The 27,833-nt window shown below is 36.6% G+C and overlaps 2 protein-coding genes across 4 annotated transcripts in view; both read right to left on the bottom strand.

Annotated features, from left to right (window-relative positions):
* Positions 1-8,137: 8,137 nt before the first annotated feature.
* Positions 8,138-18,599, bottom strand: lhfpl2b (LHFPL tetraspan subfamily member 2b). 2 transcript variants are annotated; one of them, XM_077231682.1, is made up of 4 exons: positions 18,272-18,587; positions 17,915-17,994; positions 13,901-14,502; positions 8,138-8,886 (listed from the first exon to the last, which is right to left on the bottom strand). In XM_077231682.1, exons 3-4 carry the CDS (start codon positions 14,307-14,309, stop codon positions 8,630-8,632), a joined length of 666 nt encoding a protein of 221 aa, XP_077087797.1. In that variant the 5' UTR covers positions 14,310-14,502; positions 17,915-17,994; positions 18,272-18,587; the 3' UTR covers positions 8,138-8,629. The 2 variants fall into 2 exon arrangements, with proteins under 2 accessions (XP_077087797.1, XP_077087796.1); XM_077231681.1 differs by lacking the exon at positions 17,915-17,994 and having other exon boundaries at positions 18,272-18,599.
* Positions 18,600-24,116: 5,517 nt separating this feature from the next.
* The window catches only part of homer1b (homer scaffold protein 1b), a 33,311-nt gene continuing 29,594 nt past the window's right edge, over positions 24,117-27,833 (bottom strand). For both annotated transcript variants that reach the window (XM_077231684.1, XM_077231683.1), the window contains 4 exons: positions 26,635-26,791; positions 26,156-26,266; positions 25,954-26,034; positions 24,117-25,360 (listed from right to left, as the gene is read on the bottom strand). In XM_077231684.1, coding sequence (XP_077087799.1) covers positions 25,172-25,360; positions 25,954-26,034; positions 26,156-26,266; positions 26,635-26,791 — 538 coding nt within the window. In that variant the 3' untranslated portion in view covers positions 24,117-25,171. The remainder of the gene's footprint in view (positions 25,361-25,953; positions 26,035-26,155; positions 26,267-26,634; positions 26,792-27,833) is intronic.

Genomic DNA, 27,833 nt, shown 5'->3' on the forward strand with positions numbered 1-27,833 from the left:
ATAGTAGCCAGTTAGTTCGATGCTATTTTGTGTGTATAAGACAAACGTGTACACCTAAAGAAAACGATACACTGAGTAAACTAAGTTTTGTGAATAGATGAACGGTTGTTCATTATATCGATAAAACAATAACTTTAAAAAACGGTATTACTCTGTGATTTATTCAGTTATATTAAATGTTTAATCAGGAGAAAACCGTATCTCAAAAGCTAACAAGCAGCAGTAGCATTTTCAAGTAACACCGTATCGTAATTCTTATGTAATAATAGTAGAATAGAGTAATAATAATAAAAAAATGTACCATTAAGAAACGTTTTGTAAGAGCCGTGGGGAGGTTCTGCTTGACTCTCTTCATTGCCACTTTCTGGGTCTAATTCTGGCTCAAACATTATTTACATTTGACCGGAGCACATGCAACTTTCGCCCGTAAAGGGCGGCCCAACTAACCAATCTGAGCCCATTGCCTGTTTCTGACGGAGTGGTTTCATAGAATCAGGAAGTCAATCGTTCAAATGACAGAGGAGAAAGCGGCTTACAATAAAGGTGAAATTTATGAAAAATAAGGCTTTAAAAAAACACACACGAAGACATGTTATATTGCACCCCATAAACACAATCATGCAAAGAAAAAAAAAACAGTAAACCCCCCCTTTAATTTTTTACATTGATTTATTATGTGGAACATATGTTTCCATGCATTTTGTTGAGATGTCTTTTCTTGTATAGCCTATACATGGTTGGTTATTCATGTTGCTTATGTATTATACTGTTTTTTTGTGTGTATTCATTGATATTAATCTATCACTAGCTTTTGGTGCATGGAAGTGCATGGAAGTGTATATATTAAAATGGATCTAAAATATGTAATAAACAATTCTTATTTTGTATTTGGTTCAGTTTGTTTATTATAATAGAAGTTTATGGTAACCATAGTAACAACAGGAAATTAAATTAAAAAAATAGAAATTTGGTTCCTGGAGGCACCCAAAGCGGTTCCACACAGTGACTAATATAAGAGTTCCTCAGGAAACCTGTGTGGTTCCTCAGAGAACCACCCCTTTTTAAAGGGTGCCTAGGCTAGAGGATCTACAGACGGTTCCGCCGGTATGGCAAAGTAAAGAACCCCAAAAGGTTCCTCCTTTTATTTTTACAGTGTAGAATGACATGGTGTAAAGCAGCATAATAGAGTGGTGCAGGTATGATCTCACTTTGTTGGCCAACCGGCAGTTAGCATCACACTGGTTCCTTCGAAAAAAAACCAATAGGGAATGTGAAGGTACGTCACGCAGTGTTGCATTATGGGACGTGGGCGCCATGTTTACAGGCACAATCTCTGTTTATATTTTCGCTGGCCGTTGCTATGACATTTAATAGTGGGTGTGTTTAGCTAAAACGAGGTCAAATTGAAGAAGAACGGAAGAAATTGAGGAGTTGAAAGAAAAAGAGAAGGGACCCTACCAGGGAAAAATAAACGCCACTGCGAAAAAACGTTATTATTTACTGTTCGTGATAAACTACGTTGATCCATATGATTTAGCAGCCCAAGACTGTCACTTATTGTATTTATTAAGCAGTTACATTTTAAAAAGGCATGTAAAAAGATGTACAGAATATCAAAGCAAATTGGTCATTGAAAACAAAATAAATATAATTTGATTTATACAATGTGGCCAGACTTTATCATCTGCTAACATGAACCACAAATTCAACATCATTCATCAACTATCCTACTAGTCATCAAGGATACAATACTAAACCTCTTGCTTTGTACAACTTTTAACAAACGTAGTATGCAGGACTCAAGTATTTTACTTTATTAAAAAAATTAAAGTAAGTTACTTGTACTTTACGTGAGTATTTTATTTAGATGCAGCTTTCTACATCTAATCCACTACATCTTAGGGAGAAATACTGTACTTTTTACTTAACTAAATGTATCTGACAGCTCTAGTTACTTACTTTACAACTTAACTTTTTTACACAAAAAACATATATGAAATTATGAATGCGATCCGGCGTCTTCTCGTCAGCTCCTCGACCCAAATAGAGGTCTCTGCAGACGGTAATAGGAGTTACCAAATCAGGGGGCGAGGCCATAAACAGACGGGCGTTTTCAAACGCGTTACCTGATTTGCCCACGTCACAGTGTGGGTAGGTCTTAGGGGTGGGGTCGGGAGAAGGGCATCATTTTCATTGCATGATTTATAAACACCCAACAGTGTGAAAACACCCACAAATTTAGAAACGCCCACTTTTGTTCCGCAGAGACCTCCTACTCCCTCGGCCTGCTTCCCTTGTTGTTTTTTCCAAGAAGGAAAGCTGAAAAACGTATTCCGTTGTCCAGTTTCCTCCCTGAACGATCGTGTGACTTGCTATGGCAGTTCTTGATCGAGCAGCACTGACTAACCATATCATCGTTTATTTAAATATCGATAGAAAATCCAAACACAGCCACCAACACACAAATTCAAAAACAGCGGGGTAGGGCCAAGGGGGTAATCCATCAGCCGGAAACTGAAGCCTCCCTGGGAGCCGCCATTGTAGCAGACAATCACCTGCTGTTAGCATTCCATTGACTCCCATTCATTTTGGCAGGGTCGGCGCTATGGTGGGGGATTCGAGGGCCGTGCCCCCCCCCCCCCCCCCAGCGCTCATTGATGCCCCCCTACCAGAGTTTCTAATACAATGCTAAATCATAAATCAGATGTAGGCTATACAACACCAAATGTCCAGCAATCTATTTAAATAGTACATTGTGTTTAATTTGTCTAATGAGATCTAATATGTGTTAGTGCCAAGAATTTTCACGTGAAGAAATAACGTTAGATATATTCAATCAGAATCTTCTTTGTAAGTGCTTGAATGGTCCAGTGTTGGAGTTTTAGACTAGCGTGCAAGAGATTCTGGGTTCTAACCCACACTCGCATAATTATTATTTCCCCCCCTCATTAAACCCAATTATGTTTATCAGTGGTTGTCAGGGACATGTTTGAGTGCATTTTACTTTGTGATCTCACCGGTACGAATAGAGATTTCTCCGCAACCGATCAAGCGAGCGTCCGTGTGAAGATGTTTCTTGTGGCAGCGCGAGCCACAAGAGAACACTATCAACACTACAGATCGCAGTCAACGAGCACTTTGAATGGCGTGTCCAAAAAAAAAATCCCTTTTAGTTATTTTTTTCAATATTAAATGTACAAATTTTAACTTAAATGAAATTATGGCTTGGTTTAATTCTAAACGTTATAATTTCTTGATAACAGACCGCTGCTAAGTATAGCACACCGTTGCCATTAAAAACAGAGCATGCCATGTACACAGTTATGTTCACGCGGAAGCAATACAATCGTTTTTAAATCAAACTTCTATAAATTAATATTTTTTTGTGTGTAAAATTATTTATTTGTAAAGTAGCCACAAATTCGCAATTAACAAATAATAATAATTATAAATAAAAAACGTATTTCGTTTTTTAAAGCATTTCTGCTGTGTTAGCAGAAAAAAAAATTCTCAAACGGCAGTGCCACCTAGTGATGGGCGATACTGCAAATTTCTGTATCGATCCGATACCAAGTAAATACAGGGCCAGTATCGCCGATATCGATATCGATACCGATACCGATACTTTTTCATTTTAAAAGCATGCATTTGAACTTGTATGCACTTACAGCAATGTGTCATGATTTATGAGGTGAATGCATCATTAATATGCTAAATCTGAACACGTTTTCATGACTACTAGGCCTAAATATTTTGTGATCTGTGCTCTCAACTCCCCTTTAATTAGTCAGTGACTTTTACAAAACTACCCAAATTATAGTACTAGCCTACTGTTCAAAAGTTTGGGGTCTGTAAGATTTTTATTTCTCTTAGTAAAAACTGTAATATTACAATTTAACAATTTAACATAGGCTATCTGTTTTCTATGCCATAGTAAACTGTAATTTATTCATGTGATCAAAGCTAAATTTTCGGCATCATTACTCCAGTCATGATGATAATTCATTTTAATATGCTGATTTGCTACTCAGGAAACATTTCTTATTATTATCAATGTTGAAAACAGTTTCATATTTTGTTGGAAACCATGATACATTTTATGCAGAATTATTTGATGAACAAAGTTGAAAGAACAGCATTTATATGAAGTAGATTTTTTTTTACAGTGTAAAACCCTTGACTGTCACTTTTGATCAATTTAATGTATCGATCCTTGTTGAAAAAAAATATTAATTTCATTAAAAAGATCTTACTGACGTCAACATTTTAAACCATTATGTACAGTTTTGGTTTGTTTATTGCGAAATAACTCCCGATTGTTTCTCTGTCATCTAAGCAAGGCTTCGTTTCCCAAACGCACTGGGCCTGTGAGCTCAGCGAAGCACCAGCATCGAACGCTCTCTGTGATTGATTGGTTTCGTCTTGTATACAGATGACTAGGAGAAAAGGTTCTATCCTACACAATTACCCGCTAACATTCGCTTATTTTTCCACTTAGAAGCTTATTTTACGCACTGAATTGCATGCTAAATTAATAAAAAATTACTGGTAAAAAACACGCACACATTTGGATCGATATTTTTGTGTGAGGATCGATCCTTTTCGATACCACGTCAGTATCGAAGTATCGATACTTCAGGATCGATCCGCCCATCACGCCTGCCACCCCGCGGATGACCCAATGCCCCTCCAGTAGATCTGCTCTGGCGCCGATTCTGCATTTTGTCATCACTTTTACAGCGAAAAACTTTACATCTGAGGCGTCCAAAGACTTAATTTGTCAATTATTTATTTCTAAAGAAACACAACAAGGTATAAAAGGCTCCATTACTTTGTATCTTACGTTATGGCCCCGTGGAAGCCGTTTTTGTAAAAATAGGCTAACTGCGTCATAACCAGTTGATTCTCTGTCGCATAGTAGAAAAATTACCGTATAGACAGGAGGAGAAGCTCGCAGACAATCTTCTACTGTCTATGAGGCAATAGGGGGGACATGGAGGTATAAAGTTAAGGGAGAAGCCCATAGATAGAGAGTCCATAAAAGCAACAAGACAAAATATTTCAACAACGTTTTTGAGGAATTGGAAATAATTTGATATGTGGCACAGCTACTAGAAGATTTAATCAAAATAATGATCACAGATTAACACAACTTTTATGAATTTTGAAGCCACCAGAAGTAAAAAAAAAAAAAACTAAGTTCTAACGTTCCACCACGGTCCCATGATTTCAACGTCATCATAAAAGCTTCCGGAAACTCAGTTTTTATCTAAAAGACTTTTCCCCAGAAAGTTTGAGTTAGAATACTTTATACGAGTACAGTTATAAGCACAATGAGGCTGTAAAAGCATACGTTTACCTGTTCGGCGTGATGACGTTTAATCTCTTGTAACCGCCTTTTTAAAATTCTAGGATAGCATTTCCAGGACCCTATAGTTTTTTGAGGCAATGTCACCTAGCCAATTCTACTCCATCAGAGGAGGCCTGATTTAAACCTGAATAAAAACAGGTGTAAAGACAGTTTTTTAAAATTATCTCTCCACCTTATTTTTAATCTAAGAACATATCGACCATTTAGGGGTTGGTTAGGAGAATATATCGAATAAATCTAGATAATTAAAACAGTAAATAGTAAATGTTATGAAAAATAATAACATAAATACAGAATTGAACAGTAGGCCTAAGTGCTATACAATAGTATAAACTGCTAATACATAAAAATAACTAGGGTCCTAGAAATTTGGTTCAAATGGCGCTTTTCCACTGCTCGGTACGGCTCCCTTTTAGGGTTTCCACTGTGTACAGTACCTAGTAGCTACCTGGAACTTTTTAGTAGCCTACCACCTCGGTTGAGGTGGCAAGCAAGTATCGATCAAGCGGCAACCTCCCGCGGTCCTCTTGAAGTCAACACGGAAGTGACTTGAACTGCAATTCATCGACTGGCCGCTAGAGGCAGGCTCCAAAAGGGAGACAAATCTGTATCTCCCCCATGTTGAAATGTCCAACTTTACAGCAGAAAAAACTGTTTACAGCCTGGTACAAAAAGTGGTTTTGGTCGACACAGCTAATTTTGCCCTTCATGACAACTGTGAGGGGGGTGAATTTTTTATAACTCATCCGTTTAAATTATATTAAGCCTTAAACTTCTGCAAAATTAAGGGCGTGGCCACTTGAGTGAGAGGTGGATTGTCATTAGTCATCGGCCGTTTGTCTGATGTCTGTTAGCCAACAATACCTTTAAACTTAATTGGTTAAGAAACTGTCAAAGAAATGAAAATTCATTATGGTTCTTTATTCCTCAGTCTATTTTCAAAAAGCTTGGAGGCATATCTTTTCTACTGAGATGTAAATATACTGTATGTGCCTGGGAAATTACCAATTAAACTATCCAAATTTTACCAGCATGTGTTATTACCTTGAAAATTGGTTTCCATCACAATTTTTCTCTCTCACAAAATGCTTCTCTGGAACAATTGTCTCATTACCTCTAGGAACAAATCTTTATTTTTACACAAATGGTAAAAACAAAACAAAAAAAACGTCATGAATTTGTTTGATGAAAATGCAAATGTTTTGCCTTATGAAGTTTTTATGTTTACCTACAATTTCCCCATTCCATTTAAAGAGTTTCAGCAAGTTGTAAAAGCTATTCCAAATGGGTTGAAACATTTGATGAATAGTCACCTTACTTTTGGAAGTAACGAAAGGAAAGTTCCTGAGTTAATAGTTGATGGTATCAAACTATTTTCTCATTCCTGTAATAATAAAAATATCAGATTAATTTTTCAATCCAATCATAAAATCCAAGAAGTCTGTGCTCCATTTTTTCGGTGAGTGAAATACAAATATAATTTCATTTATTCATTTTATTTCAAATAATGTATTTATTATTTATAGTTTTATTTAAAACTTTATTACTCCAGAATCCGACAGACGGTGATTACCTGTAGGCTTAAACCATATAAAACAGTCTGAAACGTTGTCATATAATGTTACGCCTGCATTTCATAAATAGCAAAACATTTACCAACCCAGACTACTGAAAGTATTTGTTTTAAGTGTTAGTTGAAGACATGTCCTCAAAAATATGTGTAGGAGATAGGTCTGTAATAGGCTCCTCAAGACTAGACAGTAGACTACAACGGAACAGAATGAGGACTGTGATGTCCACCAGCTTTTTTAAGTTAAAATACATTTATTACGACATTTTGGACACAGTAATGTATCAACATAGTGTGAGGAATTACAATATTTAACGTAAGCTGTTCATACAATAAAAAATGTAAAGTGGTGATAACTAACATTCTATTATTAACGTTATGACAAGTAGGTACTCATTATTACACACTCATAAATTTTTATTTTAATTGAATTGCTTCAAATTGTTTGAGATGCAAGTTATTGTAACGAATGACGTTAATTCTGATTCATGACAACTGTTTACGTTTCTGCAAGTCATCCAGTGTTGCAAATGAATGTTACCACATGTATTAAAGGTGCTGCAGCGTTTTAAACCTTGTGTAGAATAATAGCAATAACATAAATAGCCTAGTTATTTATCTCAAAAGTAAGCTGGAAACGTTCAAATCAGTTCAAAATCAACCGCCAATATCTTCCATCTATAGACAACTTGATCACGTTGAGCTCACGTCCCGCCTCTTTGCACATTTTCAGTTACCCGGGAATGACGAGCAGTGACGCGCTGCCAAGATGGCGACGGCCGGCTCCGTCCACTTTAGGCTTCAAAAATGCTCTTCAGAAACCTACGGGTGATGTCACGGACACTATGTCCATATTTTTTTACAGTGAATGGTATCGATACTAAAATGTGACATGCAAACACTGCAGATCTCTGATTGGTCAGAGAGAATCGTCACTACCAGCATCATTGTATATGTCTTGCGCAACTTAAAAAAAGAAATGGCAGTATTGTGGTAAGTAGACGAGTTAGCGGTGCAACTATAACGATAAGTCTATAATCGCACACACTTTGAAGCGGTACTAAACTGCAAATCGAGCCAAAGTAAAGCAAGCCGAGTCGTACCACACAGTGGAAAAGCGCCCAAAAGACAGCGGCGGCGGCCACCCTGTATTGCAGGATCATGCTATTCTAGAAAGCACATCAATCGCCTTCTGATTGGCTAAACAAAGAATCCATTTTTATTTTACAGTTTAAAGAGATCACAGATACAGGGCAGTTATTTCAGATATCTTTCAGAGACTACACTTATTTTCAGTATATCGTTCCATAAACAAAATTGTTTTAAGCATTGTTCCATCCATTATTAAAAACTTAATACATAAAAAATTATGCAAAATTGAGTAAACAATCAAAATACTGATAAAATGCATTTGCTTATAAACACAATGTTAAAAAAATGCATTTGTTAGTTTAAAAAGTTTTAGTTTAGTTATTTTTCCTAGGAATAATTAGTGTTTCGTATATTTTGCAATGGCGATACAGCGATAGGATGAGATAAGAGTAAGAAAGCAAAAGCAAATACATTTGTAAAGTCTTTGTTCAGCAGACCGACAGAAGGTCTGAACTACATTCCCATTTATGCAACAGTCATTTCAAGCATTAAACATGGATAAACAATTGTTTCTCTTTCATTTGAGTGGTTTGGGCTCACAGCACACAAATGAGACTCCGTCCCTCTTCAATCTCATCCTGCACCTTGTCGTTGGAGGTGGCGATCTCAGCCTGGGCTGAAAACATGGCACAGAGAAAAGTGAGAACAGTGCCTCCCATGGCTGTGTAGAAGGCCCAGCCCAGAGAACACAAGCCCACTTTGTATGGCGAAGCATCCTGGCCACAGTAGTCGACCACCTTCTTAGAGCCCCAGCCTGCAGGATAGAGCATCAGACCTAGAATGAGGAATAGACCTGCAAAGAGGAGAACGGGAATGCTGTAATTACAAAGACAACCACTTCAAACAAACAAATAGAAACACATCCAGTACATGAATTTCTAATAATAGCATGAAAACCTACACCTTTACATTTTCCAAAGAAAATAGGAGTGATGTTTTCGACACTACAATACTAGAATGTTGTTACAATACTAGGATGTTGTCACATTTGAAAGAAGGATAGATATAATCATTCATTTCAACAGTCCGCTTACATCAACATTGATAACTATAATATAATATATCATGGTATACGTATATACACTGTATAATGATAACTATAACATTTTGTAAGTGTGTGCATGCAGTTATGTTGTTTGCCACCTTAAATGCTCGAGCTGGATTCTGACTGGCAATGTTTTTATCTTTCATAAAAAATCATTCTGAAAGTTATTTCAATATCAATCAGTTGTATTGTTAAATCCATGGTGTGTGGACTTCTCAATTCTCATAGAATTTGAATGATGATTAAGGCAAGACATGTGGACAAAACCCCCCTTTTCCACTGGTCAATTTTTAGGTTTTGAGTTGGGTAGTCTTCTTTCAGACCATGTGACCAAAATACACAACTACATGTGTATTTTATTATACTTTTATATGTTTGCTTTCAATTAAAATGCATATAAAGCATGCATTGATCTAATCTCCACTTTGGGAGCACTAATATTCACCAACTTTTTACAGAGGGGTTTGTTCATAGATCACTAGCTTGAAATATATATATCCTTTTATTTCACCAAATAAATGTGATTTGATTACATTTTATTACCTTATTCAATTTCTGTACCTGTAAAATGCTGTTAGACCTACCTGAAAAGCACTGTTTATTTTATTGTATGTGTATCTTTGCTGTATTGTATTTATTTGTGCCATTCATTGTAGCTTTTGATTATTTGGGTAACACTTTACAATAAGGTTTATTAGTTAACATTAGTTAATGTATTAACTAGCATGAACTAACAATGAGCAATACATTTGTTACAGTATTTTCTTTGTTAAAGTTAGTTAATAAAAATCCAGCTGTTCATAGTTTGTTCATGTTAGTTCACAGTGCATTAACTAATGTTAACAAATACAACCTTTGTAATAAGGTATTAGTAAATGTTTAAATTCATTTTAACTAAGATTAATAAATGCTGAAGAAGTATTGTTCATTCTAAGTTCATGTTAACTAATGAACCTTATTGTAAAGCGTTACCATTATTTGTTCTTATTTTCTTATTTTTATTTAACATTAGTCCTTTTTTGCCCTAAACATAGCACATACCGAAATGTACTGAAACCGACACACACACACACACACACACACACACACACACACACACACACACACACACACACACACACACACACACACACACACACACACAGGAAACTGAATGCTACCCTAATTTTTCTCTTTAAAGTTGCTCTATCCTCAGAGACATGCTCATATAACACTCGAAACTGAGATTTAGCCTTGTTTGCCCAGACAACAACCCTGTAACCCTTTTGAACTGTGTGATAACATCATCAGAAGAAATATCTTTACAACATGAACGTTTTCCCTGTAACAACTAAGGGTGTGCCATGAGCCACGATTTCAATTCAATGTCATTTTTTGCCTCTAATGAGCTTTGTGATTATGCTTTAAAAGGATATTTGCCTTAAACTTGAAAATTAAAAATGTACTGTTTAAAAGTCAAGTCTTGCTGATCTAATCTTCATACCAAACAGACCCAGTCACTGTGATCCTTCTATGTTATTCCGTGTTCTTACTCTAAATAGGCAAGTGAGATCCTGTCTCTGAAGTCATGCTGAAGTCACGCACTCACTATTCACAAATAACTCAATCACTGTGTCGTAAATCTTTCAATTAAATTATACAAGAGCTAAGTTATTTGCTTGTGCCTGTTGTTGGTCTTGGTCTTCTATAAAATGAACTACAATATTTTCATTGTACCGCAATACTTTATTGTTCTAGTGTTTCCAGACATGACTGCAAGGTGCATTATCAAGACTGATCTGTTGGTATTGTGACTCAGAGTGCCCTGCCACAGTCAACATTACAGCTCTGTTCCTTTGAATTGGTTTGAAAAATGGTAACAAAAGGAGGTTGGATTCCTAGGGCTGTATTCACAAAGTATTCTAGCTGGCTTTTTTCGAAATCCATGCAATAGATTGTGAACTATTCATTCATGCATGTTACATTTTTATTTTATTTACCTCATATTTTCTAACCAGAATGTCAGACTTCTCTCTAGTGAAAAATGCCGGAATTCTCCAATTACTTAGTCGGCTTAAACTCATCCATCCACAACTTACTGAAAGAATGGATTCATTTTAGCAAGCAAATCCCACATCTCAAAATCTGATAAACAGCCAAAGGAAAGGATCAAGTCCCCACCCTTACGTTTTCTATTTTGATAATCCATTACACCCCCTTGTACATCAAAATACAGAAGCAAAGATCTGTCACTACTTTAAAGGGATAGTTCAACCAAAAAGGAAAATTCTGTAATTAATTACTCAACCTTGTCATTTCAAACCTGTAAGACTTTCATTCACCTTCAGAACACAAATTAAGATCTTTTTGATGAAATCTGAGAGCTTTCTGTCCCTCCATTGACAGCTATGCAACTACCACTTTTGACACTTCAAAACGTTTATGAGCAGATAGTAAAACTAATCCCTATTAATTGAATGGTTTAGTCCAAATTTTCTGAAGAGACTCGATCTCTTTATGTGATGAACAGATTTAATTTAGGATTTATTCACATTTAAACATTCATCAGGGAACATAAAAAGAAGCTCAACTGAACCTGCTTAATGTGCGAGAACAAACCTCATTGGTTCTTGTGGAAGCTCAAACATGCTGCGTAACACGAGAACAAACCTCATTGGTTCTTGCGGAAGCTCAAACGTGCTGCGTAACACGAGAACAAACCTCATTGGTTCTTGCGGAAGCTCAAACGTGCTGCGTAACACGAGAACAAACCTCATTGGTTCTTGCGGAAGCTCAAACGTGCTGCGTAACACGAGAACAAACCTCATTGGTTCTTGCGGAAGCTCAAACGTGCTGCGTAACACGAGAACAAACCTCATTGGTTCTTGCGGAAGCTCAAACGTGCTGCGTAACACGAGAACAAACCTCATTGGTTCTTGCGGAAGCTCAAACGTGCTGCGTAACACGAGAACAAACCTCATTGGTTCTTGCGGAAGCTCAAACGTGCTGCTTAACACGAGAACAAGCCTCATTGGTTCTTGCGGAAGCTCAAACATACTGCGTAACACGAGAACAAACCTCATTGGTTCTTGCGGAAGCTCAAACGTGCTGCGTAACACGAGAACAAACCTCATTGGTTCTTGCGGAAGCTCAAACGTGCTGCGTAACACGAGAACAAACCTCATTGGTTCTTGCGGAAGCTCAAACGTGCTGCGTAACACGAGAACAAACCTCATTGGTTCTTGTGGAGGCTCAAACGTGCTGCGTAACACGAGAACAAACCTCATTGGTTCTTGCGGAAGCTCAAACGTGCTGCGTAACACGAGAACAAACCTCATTGGTTCTTGCGGAAGCTCAAACGTGCTGCGTAACACGAGAAAGAACCTCATTGGTTCTTGCGGAAGCTCAAACGTGCTGCGTAACACGAGAACAAACCTCATTGGTTCTTGTGGAAGCTCAAACGTGCTGCGTAACACAAGAAAGAACCTCATTGGTTCTTGCGGAAGCTCAAACGTGCTGCGTAACACGAGAACAAACCTCATTGGTTCTTGTGGAAGCTCAAACATGCTGCGTAACACGAGAACAAACCTCATTGGTTCTTGTGGAAGCTCAAACATGCTGCGTAACACGAGAACAAACCTCATTGGTTCTTGTGGAAGCTCAAACGTGCTGCGTAACACGAGAACAAACCTCATTGGTTCTTGCGGAAGCTCAAACGTGCTGCGTAACACGAGAAAGAACCTCATTGGTTCTCGCACCTCAAACGAACATCTTTGAGCTTCGGTTTACTACAACTGATGTGATGTGTGTTGACGAATTGTGTTGACAGTTGATGAATTTTTAAATGTAAATAAAAGCCCAAGCTAAAGCTGTTCATCATATAAAGCAATTAAATCGATCGAAAATTTGGACTAAACCGCTCAATTCACATGGATTAGTGTGGCAAGCAGGACGAGGTTGAGAGCTGTGAGAGCTCGGGAGTGATTGCTAATGAACGCCACACATGTCTCATATCTATCACGGAGGAGATCCAGAAGTATTAAAGGAGGGGTGGCAACCATGAAGGACGAGAGAGAACCAGGCCTGGTCTATTTTACATTATGTTTTGTTTATGTGTACGGCAGTCTATTTATTTTATAATTAAAGTATGGTCTTGAATGTTCGCCAGTTCCCGCCTCCTTCTTCCCTAATTAACATACATTGTTAAAATTAGTTTTAAGATCTCTTAGATCAGAATTTTCATTTTAGGGTGAATTATCCCATTAAGAATATAATCAACTACCATTATCTTATTTTTTAAAAAGAAGAATGTATATCTTTTTCTTAAGCCTTATACATTTATTTGGTTGCAAGTAAGAAAGACACACTTATGTTTAAAATGTTTGAGATTTTCAAACATTGTGCCTCTGTATGCTGGAGATCAAGTTCTGTTCTAAATCAGAAATAGGACAAGCTTAACAAGGTTTTATAAACATTGGAGGCACTAGAGAGACACTAAAGTAACATTTCCAATCCCGTAATATTTAGACTGTTTTTCTGTAATAGGATGATGAGAGTCCTGAAGCTCATAATTAGATAGCATGGTTTTTAGGTCTCCAGAGGAATGTCAAACCCTTGAATCTGTGAGTTCAGAGCATTCTGTGGGGTAACTTGAGTGTCTCACTTAAACACACTCCCTAATTTTCTGTGTTTAATTGATTGTGGTTTTAAGCTAAAGATGGCCACCACAAAAGACTGCCAAGAATCTAAGAAAGCAGTGCTTCTGTATACTTTACCATCTTACCTGCTATTCCCTGAAGCAGGCCACACACGTTGAATATGCTCTTCTTCAAGATACTCTGGAAGCACATGCTGAAAACCGAAAGGATGCCCACAACAGACAGGAGAAAGATTCCGATGACTAGAAATATAACAGTTGCCTGCCAGAAGCCACTGGCTATTTCCATAAAGTCTGTGGCGTAGGGCCCACACTGGACCACTTTCTGCTGTGCCATCTTGATGCAGCGGTTATAAATACCCAGGGTGCGCTGGTCGCTGCGTTGGGAAGCGGTGATGGTGAAGTTGAATTCAGAACCATCTGGATTTCCCACAAGCCATTCAGCGCTCATAAATGCCACCAGCTCGGCAAATGCCACCACAATGCTCATCAAGGTCCATAACATAGAGCGGCATGTGACTATGACGTGACACATTCTGCAGAACCTTGATGCCGGCACTTGAGAGGAAACGCTTTCTTCTCTGTTGAGGTCAAGCAGCACGTCAGTGAAGGGCCATTGGTGTTATCATCACAGCTAAATCAGTATCTCCCATATCTCTTCAAACTGCAACTCCTGAGATCTTGAACCATCTGGAAAGTATCCATGTACTGACACAGAATTAACAAATCTATGAAGAGAAATAAGGAACATTTGTTTAGAAAGTTATAATCAAGACCATAAATCTAGATTGCTCAAGAGCTCCGAATCAGCACACTGACCTCTGGACCAGAAACAAGGAAATTTGATTCTGATCAGGGTTTTGAATACATAAAGCTCTCTCTGTAAAATATTGCACACAGCACACTCTAAAAAATTATTAAAAACTGTATATTGGGCCATTTTGGCAACCCAGCGCTGGGCTGTTTTGACCCAGCTGGTTTAGGTAAAAGTTTCTACCTTCCTTGGTGTGTTTTTTTTTTCATGACTCATGAACAATTATTCTTTTAGTGTTTTTTTTTTTTGTTTTTTTAATGAATTGTTTAAAGTGAAAAAATCACCCTACTGCAAGGGAGAAGTTTAGGAGTGAAACTGTGAGGACTGAAACTGAGGTGAAAGACATGTTGGAGCCATAAACAACAAAGTATTTAAAGATGCAGTAAGCAATATCTGAGAAACGCTGCATGAACTCAGCATGAAATGGAAGTAGGGGGGGTGGGCGATCTGACTATTCTATATCATGATCAATCTTGAAGACGTCCATGATCTTCTTCTACGCGAATAGTAGAGATCATGATCTTTTATGTCCTCGTAATAATGTTAAAATACAGCAATGACTGCCAACCAGATGACTGTGCTGACTGGCCAAATTGTATCATGCGTCTCTATCATGTGTCTTTCATGCGTGGTGATGCATTACAAAACCAATTCAACAGCAGTAGGGATGTGCGATGAATAAAATTTTAGTTTTGGTTTCGATTTTGGCTTCCAATGATTATGAAAACGTGATAATCAAGATACAATAATCATCGGGCCGCATGCCGTTCATCCCCTTTAAAGCAGTGTGCTTCCGCCCCACCTTAAAAGCCTAAGCTTAATGTCCAAATTCGTCAAATCATGTAACATGACTGTAATAAAATAAAATCTACTGGATATTCTTGATAGTACATCCCAAAATTGGGAAGATCGCAATTCAGATCGTAGATCGTGATTGTTTGTTATAAGATAGTGATATGAAATTTTGGGAAGATCGCCCACCCCTAAATGGACGATTCTTCCTTATTGTGATGTATATTTGATTAAACAGCTTTTTGAATAAGTAGGGTATAATAAAATGTAGGGCAGGACTTGATTTTATCCATCGGGAATTGGGGCTGGATGATACAATGATAACTAATTATTGCGATATAATGTTCCTTGACAAAATTATAATAAAATTTGCTAAATGTTCGATACAATGTTTATGCACAATGTATGTGTATGCCTGTTGCAGACTGTCGCACTGGTGCCAGTACAATTTGTCTAACTGATAAGCCCAGCCATTTCTGTTGCGCGAGCTTAGAGCGAAGAGTCACATGACCACTGACCACTAAACACCACAGAGAGATCCAGTGAAAAACGCTTGAGTTCAGTGCAGAGTTGTCCTATTCAAACCACGAATCAAATGCCTCGTGATTTAAACTATTAAGCCAGAGGAAACGGCGCTGACACTATCAATAACACTGAAAAACAGGAAAAACATTGTGCCGCCACAATACAGTTAGTAGGCTTTTCAATCCACAAATCACTATAGCAGTTTCTGTGCATTTGTTTTATACTAAATGTCTCAAAAAGTCAGAATATTAGATTTTTACAGGTTTTTTTTAATGAACATAAATTTACATCTGCATGCTGACTTAAGCTACTGCTATTGTCAAAAGACAAAAATATGTAATATCAATTGTTCACATGTTTGGCAAGTGTTTATCGTGTTTTGATGAGAAAACCACAATTAAGGAGCAAAAAGCTGCCTTTAAATTTGAAAGAAATAAAGATTTAACATTTATCATGATAATATCGATATTGACTGATATGAAAGATTTTATTGTAATTTTTTTTTTTGCCATTTCGCTCAGCCCTATCGGGAATTGATTGGATAAATGTGGTTTGCTATTGTTGTGATCTCATGTGAGTTACAGGTTGTCCCCCATCACACCAATAAACATGTCATCAGAGAAGAAAAGAGATGTTGTTATAAGAGGGAGGGGAAATTCAATCAATTAAAAAGATGTACACAGTTTAATCATTTATTTTAAATACTGCAATAATCCATAAAAAAACAAGAAGTGTCAATTTTGGTAAGGGGGTGAACCTTCATTTTTCTACAAATCTTACTTTTTTTTTTGTTAAATGAGATTGTACATTTACATAAGAATTAGCCACCAATTCACTAAGTGTTTGAGTCATTTCACATTGACTATCACACAGGACATTGCTGCAAGCTATATGAAACTTTCACCTAGTCTGTGTTATGACAGGTCCTTACTGTGATACCACAAGATTGTGTAAGTAGCAAATGCCTGTTTGTACAGGCATGTTAGATGGTAAAATAAAGAAAGTGATAAAAACAAACTCAACTTCTCAATGAAATCCTAGTCTAAACACAAGAAAGGCATGACATTTCAGACTTAAAAACTCCTAGTTTAAGTCAACTGAGACTGAGTACATGATGACAGGTAAGGGTATCCTTAAAGCCTTCAGTCCTCAAGAATGATTGCTTGATTATCAAGCTGAATTGTGAGCTGCCCAACTGTTTACCTGAATGGCCAGAATGTTTCAGATCTAAGAAACACAAAGAATGAGCTCGAGCTAAATTTAATCACACCACATGATTTCCCCAAAAAAGGAGACAGCAAACCAAATAGGAAAGTGCCAAGGATTCTTAAGGGGCCTGAAGAATGTCAGAGCCTGTTGCTGTGAGATGTGGACACAAAGGCTCTCCTGCTGGGGAATTATCATGGTCATGAAAAGGGATGAAGAGGTTCTCTACCTCTGAATGAAAATGGAACCAAGTCCCTAGAAACGGTGACAGACCTTCAATGGCTCAATGGAGTTTCAAATGGTTATTTGACCAAATGCTGCCTTCATAACAGTCTGAAAGCTGACAAGAATCCCTCACTGTATTCATCCTCAAAAACCTTCATCCTATTCAACCTCTCTTATGTAATTAGTTACTGGCTATCCTCTACTTTATTAATATGGTATTTTCGTTGGCAGATTCTCGTACTTTTATTGGAGAACTCCCATAATACAGTGAATCTGGTACATTAATCGGTGGTATCATGGTGCATATACATTGGTATGGTACATCAACAAATATTATGGTAGCCTACATGTCCAAAAACATAATGGTATTGTCATGTTACCATTCCCCAAAACCACAATAATCCCATAGGTTACTTTTGGTTAGTGAAATATTTATGCCCAAATCATTATGTTTCTATGGTACATATATTACTAAAGTGTCATTTTCAGAGAATCATATTTGTTTTGGTTAGAAGCCGATCAAACCAACTTTTATAACTTAATTTAACCCTGAAATCTTTTTTTTTTTTTTTTTTTACCGGCGTCTCGTGTTATTGTCGAGAAGATCTTCTCACACCTCCAAACATTCTGAACACAGTCACGGTTTACCAAAGTTTGCCTAAAAAACACAAATTCAGGAAGACGTTTTATTGAAATTTAAGAGACTATGAGAGGCAGTAAATTCCTCTAGCTCACATCTCTCTTCGCTTGTTTCTCTGAATGATTTAGTTAAATTGTATCACCCCTCCACTACAGCTAAAAGTAGGCTAATTGATCTCTTTTTTTCGGCGTGATTTTCGACGATGTCAAAACCTAACTAAGATGCGACACAATTGAATTGAGAACAATAACATACAGTCCGAAAGGCAAACATAAAATGTTTGTATCCCCCTTACCTTAACATTGGTGAATTAACGGGCAGTTCGCTGGTTAGTCTTTAACTTCCTGATGTTGGCGGATCTCTTCTATTCTGACGCTACACGACACGAGCCAGAAGGGAAGAGCCACAGGAGAAACATGCAGCTTCACAATCAGACCTCTGGAGACTACATGGAAAATCATACACTATTCCATTGTTTAGAGTTCACGGATCCAAGTTCGGTGTTAGACTCAAATTAATGTCAGTTCTTGCCCACTTCAGCTACTTTCTCATTGTTTCTTCACCGCCTCCTTTACTGCAGCCCCTCGGGAAGTTTGTATTGCTCGGAATGCGCCTATGCATGCGCCTATAGGTATATAGAGCACAGCTCACTGACATAGGCGAGCCCTACTTTTTTATGATGTATCGTCGTTTTCTTTGCTGAAGATGTTTAAATTTGTCTGGAGAATCTGATTAATAAACTTGACAAACTTTTCTGTCATGAACTTTTCTATACGAGACCAGTGTCATTTGTACCACTCATCTCAAATATTGGGGTGTTTAATAGCTTTGGAGGAAATTACGTTTAAAAATGTTTTTTGGAATGGCCAAAATCTTTTAAATTCACAATTAGTCTTTTCACAAAATTACAGCCTGAGTGAAAACGATAGGCTACATAATAAAAAAGTAGGCTATTTTGATGTTAAATTATATAGCCTACTATTTTTCTTTTTGTTCACATCTCATATATAGCTTCATTTCAAGATCGTCAGTGGTTTTTTTTTACTAAACTAATCATGACTTAAGAATTTAAAGAAAAAAAATATGATGGAGAAACCTGCATTCCTTTTTACTTTTTTTTACTTGTTTGTTGAGATCAGCATAGTAGTTATAAAGTTATATATATATATGTAGTTATATATATAAATAAATAAACATTTAATAAAAAATATATAAATACAATTTAAAAAATCATGATATTTTATTATTTATAATGGATTTTAATAGTTTAAGATTTAAAGTCTGTGTCTAGGTCAATGTGTCTGGTGCTTTTTTATTCAATTTTTTTAAATACAAATCAACCCTTGTGACATAATAAAGTCTAAAGATATAAAGAAAATATGTCCAGCAATACAATTATACAAAATATTACACAAAGATTACCAATCTGTTATAGTTTAAATATTAACATTTTGAGGCCAATGTATTAAAAAGATTCCATATAAGGACAATAGGCCTATTGAAGTATGAATTAGCATGAAAAAGCATGTTGTAGTACTTCTGTGTCAACTCTAGAGAGCTCTAGTGTGTCTTTTATGTAAGTGAGTGAAGGTGATGAGTGTGGGATATAATATTGTGTATAAAGCATGACAGTACACACTGTTCTCAAACAAAGTCCAGACTAACTGATGCTTTATACAGCTGAATTATTTAGTAAAGCAAATGCCCTACTTGTCATGTGCAGTATTTGCTGACTGTCACTTTATTCTGTCACTATTACTCATTTTATCTGTAACATATTTTAGTATTTTTATTTTGAACTAAAAAACAAGCTTAGTCCAAGATCAAGACACTGAAAGAAAGAAAAAATAACTCTGCCAAATACCTTCACTGTGTCTCATCCTTACAAATCTGCCCTGCAGAATTCAGGTCTGTCTTTTCCCACTCAAGTTTTTGGATGTAATCATGTTGTGAAATGCTGTATTGACTTGCCAGTGAGATAAATGTATGAAGCAAAGGGGATGACACACTTTGTACATCCCCCGATGCTTGGCAGAAAATGTAGTTTCCCAACCTTTTTTAATGAATTTAATTGCTCAGTTTGTCAAAAATGTATGTTTAAAATTATCCAAATATTTTATTTTGTAATTTTAATAAAACGTAAATAGCATGATTTGCATGATTTAAGTATAAATATTTATTTTTTAGCAAATAAATGGTAATGTAAATTAAGTTTCACTCTACAAACAGTTAATAAACGTGTTTCTGTGTATCCATCCTGGGTTGTTCTTAGAAAATAACTTTTGACTTTCCCTGGCTGTAACATTATAAAAGACATCTAGATTGAGGTGAAGCAGACTGGAGCAGTTTAATCTTCAGGGAAACTGAGGCTAGGACGGGCCAAAGGGCTCATCAGTGTCCTCAAATTGAGCTGGTTAGACATATTGTCAATACCTACAACAGCTCTACTGGAAAGTAATGCATTCCAATCCCAATAGCCTATTTAGAAGAGGAACAAATCCATATCCAATACAATACACTTATACAAAAGCCATTATGTGAGTCATTCTATAATTTAGGGTAGGCTACATTTCACATCAGCAAAAACGTGTCAAAACATATGCTTTAAATAAATAAAACAACAATTGGTTTCACTTAGATATTTTATCAGTGTAACGTTTCAGTTTTACCGCTTACAAAGCTTAATCATTAAACACCATTTTGATATAAAAAACATGTTACCCTGGTGAGTTTGTCAACTATGTTACAGACAAACTGTATGCCATTACACACAAATTAAGTGATACATTTTTAAGGGACTGAATTATTTCTTTCTTTCTTTTTTGCAGATATTTGTATAAAATTGTGCTCAACAGTCACTAAGGAACATTTTTTTTTTATCATAAATCAAAAGATTTAAGATAGTTTTGATAATTTCAAGAATGTCGTGCAAAACCCAAGTTCATGTGGAGACAAACTATAGCCTACCCTGAAATAATATTTAAAGCAATATCTAGATGTAAAAAATCATTACGTAAAAAATCTGTCCAAATAATGTTGACAATGACAGTAGTTGATGCAAGTAACATAGTTGACAGGTAACACGGTTGACAATTTCACCATTTTGCATCATAATTTAAATGGCAGGCCTTTGTCAGGCCAATCAAATGTTATTTTCTTGATCAGATTAACCTAACATTTTTATATTTATTTGAAATGAAAAGATAAAAATATCGCAAACCATAACCCAACATAGTTGATGGGCAATTAATATACTCCTTGTCCTTGAACATAGGTCATTGAATATAAAACACAGAAAAAAAAGAAGATATTGGCCATGTCTAGAGAATACCCATGATGCACTGTATGAGTCGTGCCGAATGAATTCCCGCTTCTCTCCAGAAGCTGAATCATCCATCCATCCGTCCGTCCATCCATCCATCAATTTTTCAAACGGCTAGTCCAATGTGGCTACATACTTAAATTCCTCTTTGATTGATTATTAAATTATTTAATAATGTTTATACATGCTAGTTTCCATGACTTCAAGAAGATAAATATTTCCATCTTACTACTGGAGTTGCCAGTTTGCTACGTTTCAAATTATTATTAAACAGCAAGCAAAAGCGTTCGTTTTCATTTACTCCTTCAAGTGGACTATTTTAGTGGAGTAATGTAGGGAATAGTGAATAGGGTATAGGGGGCGAATTCGACCACAGCTCAACTGACATCACATAATGCTGGTCACATGGTTTTGGGATAAACCATATTTTAGTTTTCATGGGGTGTTGTTAATATAGTTGGCAGATTTTTTGCAGACATTAATACAATTAAATGTTTTCTTATTTGAAAAAAAAAATTAAACTCAATCTATTGTTCTAAGCCGGTATTTAGGTTGTAGAAATAAATTCAATATAGGCTAGAAATCTAGACATTGCCGTACTTTATTCATTGGCCTATCATTTGAACTAGACCCACTGACTTCAGAGAGCAGGCATCGACAAATGTTTTCATTTAACGGACATTTCACACAATTTCAAGCAAACTGAAAAACAAGGTGCATACAATATTGAATAATGTGAGATTATAGTAGCCATTCTCTTAATGGATAAAACGTGATGTTTATGAAGAAAATCGTTTGGAAAAAGTACAATTATCATCAACAATGGACATGAAATCATATTGGCCCAACAATACCTTTTTGGATAATTTGTTAACATTAGTTTATGAATTAATTAACATGAACTAACAGTGAGCCATTTTTTTTACAACATTAAAATCTTTGTCGATGTTAGTTAATTAAAATAAAACTCTTCATTTCTTCATGTTAGCTCACAGTGAATTAACTAATGTTAACAAATACAACATGAGAATTTTAAAAATGTATTAGTAAATGTTGAAATTAGCATGAACTCAAACTAATAAATGCTGTAGAATTATTGTTCATAGTTAGTTCATTTTCATTAGTATAGTTAACTAATGTTAACAAATGAAACCTTATTGTTAACCTTATTGTTACCAATGTCTCAGTACCAGTAGTTCAGATTTGTACTACTCCCACCCTAAATAGAATGATATATGGGCCTATTGTTTTATTTTTTGCTATGCATTTTTATAGAAATATTTATATTTCTCATTAAATGTTACATTTTCTTTACACAAAGAACATTTGGAACAAACTGACTTATTGGAAAGCAGACAAGAGTGGTGATGGAGGGTTTATTTTTATGTTGGAGAAATTCTTAAGGTTAAATAACTAGGCTATATACTGTATATGTATGTTTACTGACCTCTTAATTTTCCTTGCTACTCTGATCTGCTTCTCCAGATTTCACCCTCCTGGATGCAGCTGTCATCACGATCAAGATGTTCCTCGGCTTCTCCAGTACACTTTATACTTTAGCCATTACCATTAGAACAGCACTGCCTACAACTAAAAACAGTTTCTTTCCCAATGCTACCTCCACCTTAAATAGCTAGCACACAATTACCTGTTTTTTTAATTCATAATTCAGTAGCCTACCTTATGGCGTTTTTGCCACCTGTGTTGGGCAATATATACATACAAGTAAATACATATATTTAGATAATGCACACATCAGTACATCAGTGTTCTGACCTACATGGATAGCCCATTAGGCTATACTTTATCATTTTTATTTATTTTATTATTTTTAATTCTTTCTTAATCTTACTTATTGAAAAGTTCTTTCTATTCTCTTGTGTTATGTATGATGTATGTATGTATTTATGTATGTATATGTACCCAGAGCTCCTGAAAATCACCACAAATTCCTTGTGTTTGCGCACACTTGGCGAATAAAGCTCTTTCTGAATCCGATTCCAAATAACATAAATTATATTCTAGTTCTGCTTCCAACCACAAGGTGTCACTCTACCACAACTGAAGACTTGTATTAAGGTTGTCCAGGGTACTTGCACCACTCCGCCGTGTTACTGACCTGCACACTGATATTCTAGACGTGTTTACTTGACGTGAACATTCTAAAAAGGGATGTTCCTTTTTTTTTTTTTAAGCTAACCTTCAAACCTAGTGAAAAAGGTTCAAGTTTAGGATTAAAGAAATGGTTCTCAATCCAGGGGGCAGATTTAAAACAAGACAAAACAAGCATTGAACTGAGCGAAAACAACTAATTTTGATGGTTAAATTTAGACATTCTACTAAATAGAAGTTAACTACACGTCAACTTTACTTTAGTAGATGGTTAGTAGACTTTTAGGTTAGGGTTTTGGCTAGTAGAATCATTTGACATGTAAGTTGCAAAGTTATTTATAGTCAGTAGAATGTCTGTTGGGGGACCAACAAAATGTTAGCAGATATTAAGCAGACATGATAAAACCAGGATATTATCGTGGGTTCTGTGACAAAGGAGGTCTGCTATGGATCATATTGCGTACTAAATTCATTACTAAATTCTAAATTCATTACTAAATTGCGTACTAAATTCTAAATTGAATTTATATTGCATTTAAATTCACTCTGTCCTGGGCCCTGTGAATTTAAATGGCCCTGCTATGATGCAAATCACTCTGTGAGAGAAAGTTGTTGTTTCTCTCACAGATTGCGGGTCTAAATGTTAAAAAACCTTGGTGCGTCACATCATTCTCTTGCTTCATTTCTAAAGAACAATGCAGTCAGATATCTTTAAATAGTCTTTATTAACATTGGGAAACTTAAAACAGAATTTTCCCACATATAAATACAATCATACTGACAGTGATCTATGTATCATAATACCCATCAGCAGGATGGACTTTTTAAATATTACAATAATATTGTTATTGAAAATTGTAAGGAATTGAGTACATAATTGCATTTGGTAAGTCAACAAACAAAGGAAGATCCTCATCTTCAAGAAAATCCTGAAAAATGTATAGATACGGGTTATTATAAGGCCAGTACGATCCGAAAGCATTACACTGGTCATTGGAGAAATCCGGAGTTTAACTATAGCAGGACATAAATTCGTCTTTTCCACTGTTTGAGTACCTGACGGACGCACTGAGGTGGCTCGCACTAATCTGGCATACAAACGCTCACACTAATATTGCTCAGTGTATATTACAGGCCTAAAGCATATGCCACATCTACGTCTCAGAGTCTGCTAAATGTCAAGAGCTTTTTAGGTCAGCGGTTGAGTATCCTGAAACTTTGACTGACCTAACATTGAGGCAGTTTCCATGAAGGGGAAGAGGCAAGCCAACAACATTTGGCTACAACATATGGCTCTGAATATCCAGTCTTAAAATACGACTGAAGATCCAGTCAGTGTAATTCGTGTAGTGTCCCCAGCAGCATAAGAAACGTCCATTAACGCCAAACAGCCAGGCACACGAAACCAGCACCTTTAAAGAGGGGGAGCCTATATGCAGCCATGTGTTTTTAGCAGGCTGCCTAATTTGGGATTTTGGGATTGGGAATTCAAGGAAACATCAATAAAAGTACAGGAGTATTGTTGACAATAAAACTTGGTAGGTAGCAGTGGCACTGAAGAGAACGAACCCACCTCAAAAATACAAAATCAAGTGCAACCAATGGTTAATCATTCCGTGTAAGTGAGTGGAGGAGAGACCGACAGTCGAGGCGTCGCCCGAAAGCACGCCAGACTCTCTCCGCCTGAATTGGATGCTCTGTATTTCATAATAGGAGGAAAGTGGCATTAAAATCAAGTTTTGAGGCTAGAGGTTCAGGAGTCTAGCTGTCCTCTATGAGTTTAGCTAAGTTGTCTCTCAGCTCTGTCAGCTCGAAGATCTTTCCATCCAGAATCTCCAGCAGAGTTTTGAGGTTCTTGCGGAGGTTCTCTTGATCTACTTGACTTGACTCCAGACGCTGCTCTAGATCAACCAACTGTTCCTCAAGCTCCTTGTTTCGCAAATCTGTGTCCTGCAACACACCGTGTGGGCATTCATTACACGACAGCTATAAAACATGGACACAAGTATGCGATCACACAATAACCCCTTGTTGAATATTTCATTTCAAAACCATAATCACTAATGGAGAGTCCCCCTCCCTTTGCTGCAATAACAATATATATTTATTTATTATATTGATCGTGCACACACACACAAATCTTTTGCAGCACTATAAATGTCTTAAATGTCACTTTTGATCATTTTAATGCATCCTTGCTGTACTTGTGTGCAGAAAGTGAAAGTGATGTATTTGAGTGTGATGAAAAAAGGAGCAAAATCCGAATGCAAGTGGTTACAGAAGATGCATCTGATTACATCTGAAGATGCATCTGACACGCATTATATTACCAGGTGTAACGGTAATGCATCTTGGCTGACCACTTGCGATCGGTTCACGGAAAACACATCTTAATACCAGGTGGAAACATGCTTTCTCTCTCGCTCGCTCGCTCGATTTCCGGGATCTTGCATATAAATTGCAGGCGTCGGGGAGTATGTGGGATATCAATATGTGGGAGACTCCCGGACCTTTCGAGAGAGGTGGATGATGTCTGTTCTTACCTCTAATTTTTTAGTGAGTTCATCTTTCTGAGTTTGAAGCTGCTTTGCATTTTCTATTTCTTCTTTCAATCGCACCATTTCCTATGAAAAACAATGAAAGAAATCATTTTTAAATGACTTAAGCATCTGGGAAAGCCAAAAAAGTGATAATGAAAGAAGGATGTTAGTGATATCATTGACCATACAACATAACGAACAGTACCTCTTCTTTCCCCTTCAGTGTACACTCCAGCTCCTCTATTGTTTGGTTCAGTTCTGTTTTCTGGGATTTGATCACATTGGTTTGACTACTCTGACTTTCCAATTCAGAAACCTGCAGACCAAAAAAAAAGTTCACAAATTTAGTTTAGGTTACAAAGACCGAAACTGAAGGGGAGTCCACATTCACAACTTTGTCATAGACATTAGAAACACTAGGAAGTTTACCAACAGTTTTAGTTAGTTAGTTAGTTAAGATAGGTCCTGGAGAGCCACTGTCCTGCAGAGTTTAGCTCCAACCCTGAGTAATCCTGAAGACATTGATTAGCTTGTCCAGATGTGTTTGATTAGGGTTGGAGCTAAACTCTGCAGGACAGTGGCTCTCCAGGACCGACGTTGCCCATTCCTGGCTTAGTTCAAGACAACATTAGATATATTGAACACAAGGATATTGGGTTAAAAGGTCAACTCTCCCTTCCTCACCCGTTTGTGTAGCCTTTCGGCCTCCTCCTGATAAGCTGCTAGCTGCTGTTTCCATTGTTTGACGTTGGCTGTGGACTCCAGTAGAGCAGCTGTGAGCTTGGCATTGTTGCTTTTTAGTGTTGCAAGCTCTGCTTCCCAGTGTTTGTTGGTAGTCGGGCTATAGACAAAAATAAAAAACAACGTTAAAATCAACCTTTCATATTATATATCCTTGATTGTTAATTTTAGACGATTCAATCTATAGGCCAGTTTTTTTATCATGCCAAGAACCTTCAGATCCCCCTGTGAGGGAGTCACTTTCTAAATTATAAAGGCAGCTATATGGTATATATCTTCCATGTATAAAATTAATATGTAAGGGATAATGTAGAGCGAAGCGGTTGTTATAGCGAATAGAACCTTGACAGGCTGATCAGGACCCTGACGCAAAGCGGAGGGGTTTTGAATCAGCCTGAAGGGGTTGTATTCGCTACAACAACTGCCTCGCCCTACATTATCCCGCTTATTACATTGCTACCTACCAAATAAATCAATAATTTGACACAAAATATTGATTTAAAAAGGAGTTTATTGATTTAAAAACGATTCTATTGCTCCAGCGTGAACAGAACTGTGTCCATGGCAACGCTCTGTTTTTCATGGCAACGGTGTGTTATACTTAGCAGCAGTCTGTTATCAAGAAATACAGACCACATTCTACATTAGAATTTAACCAAGCCATGCAATAAACTGTTATAAATACTTTTTTCTTAAATAAAAAAATTGGCTTTTATATTGTCACTGTACTGAAGCAACACAAATTATTAAAATAGTATCTTGAGAAAACTTGCTTTGTATTAAGCTGAGAGTGTTCCTTTTTTCCACCAACTATTAGACTAAAAAGAAGATGTATAACTGTTTAAAATAAACAAAGGTATTTGACTTTTAAAAACTAGAGCTGTCAATAGAAAAAAATAACTGATCAATTTAAAATTATGACAAGTTTTTAAAGAGCAGAATGAAACAGTAATGCAATCAAATTTCATATTAGGGGACAGATTTACCAACAGCTTGCGCCAGCGTCATCATTAGGTCACAAGCAGAACTTTCCACTTCCATTTGTGCTTTTTTGGAATTGCGCTCTCATGCTAATCTGTCCTGTTTAGTAAATCTGACCCTAAATATCTGACACTACCACTCAAAAGTTTGGGGTCAGTAAG

This window comes from Siphateles boraxobius, unplaced genomic scaffold (genome assembly GCF_051911475.1).
Source record: "Siphateles boraxobius isolate OS27281-9 unplaced genomic scaffold, OSU_SipBor_1 16, whole genome shotgun sequence".
In the NCBI taxonomy this organism is placed as follows: Eukaryota; Metazoa; Chordata; class Actinopteri; order Cypriniformes; family Leuciscidae; genus Siphateles; species Siphateles boraxobius.

Coding starts and splice junctions, on each gene's coding strand:
- lhfpl2b (XM_077231681.1), bottom strand. CDS start 14,309: ATGTGTCACGTCATAGTCACATGCCGCTCTATGTTATGGACCTTGATG. Junction 8,887..13,900: donor CCTGCTTCAGGGAATAGCAG/GTAAGATGGTAA, acceptor TCCTCTTTGCAG/GTCTATTCCTCATTCTAGGT.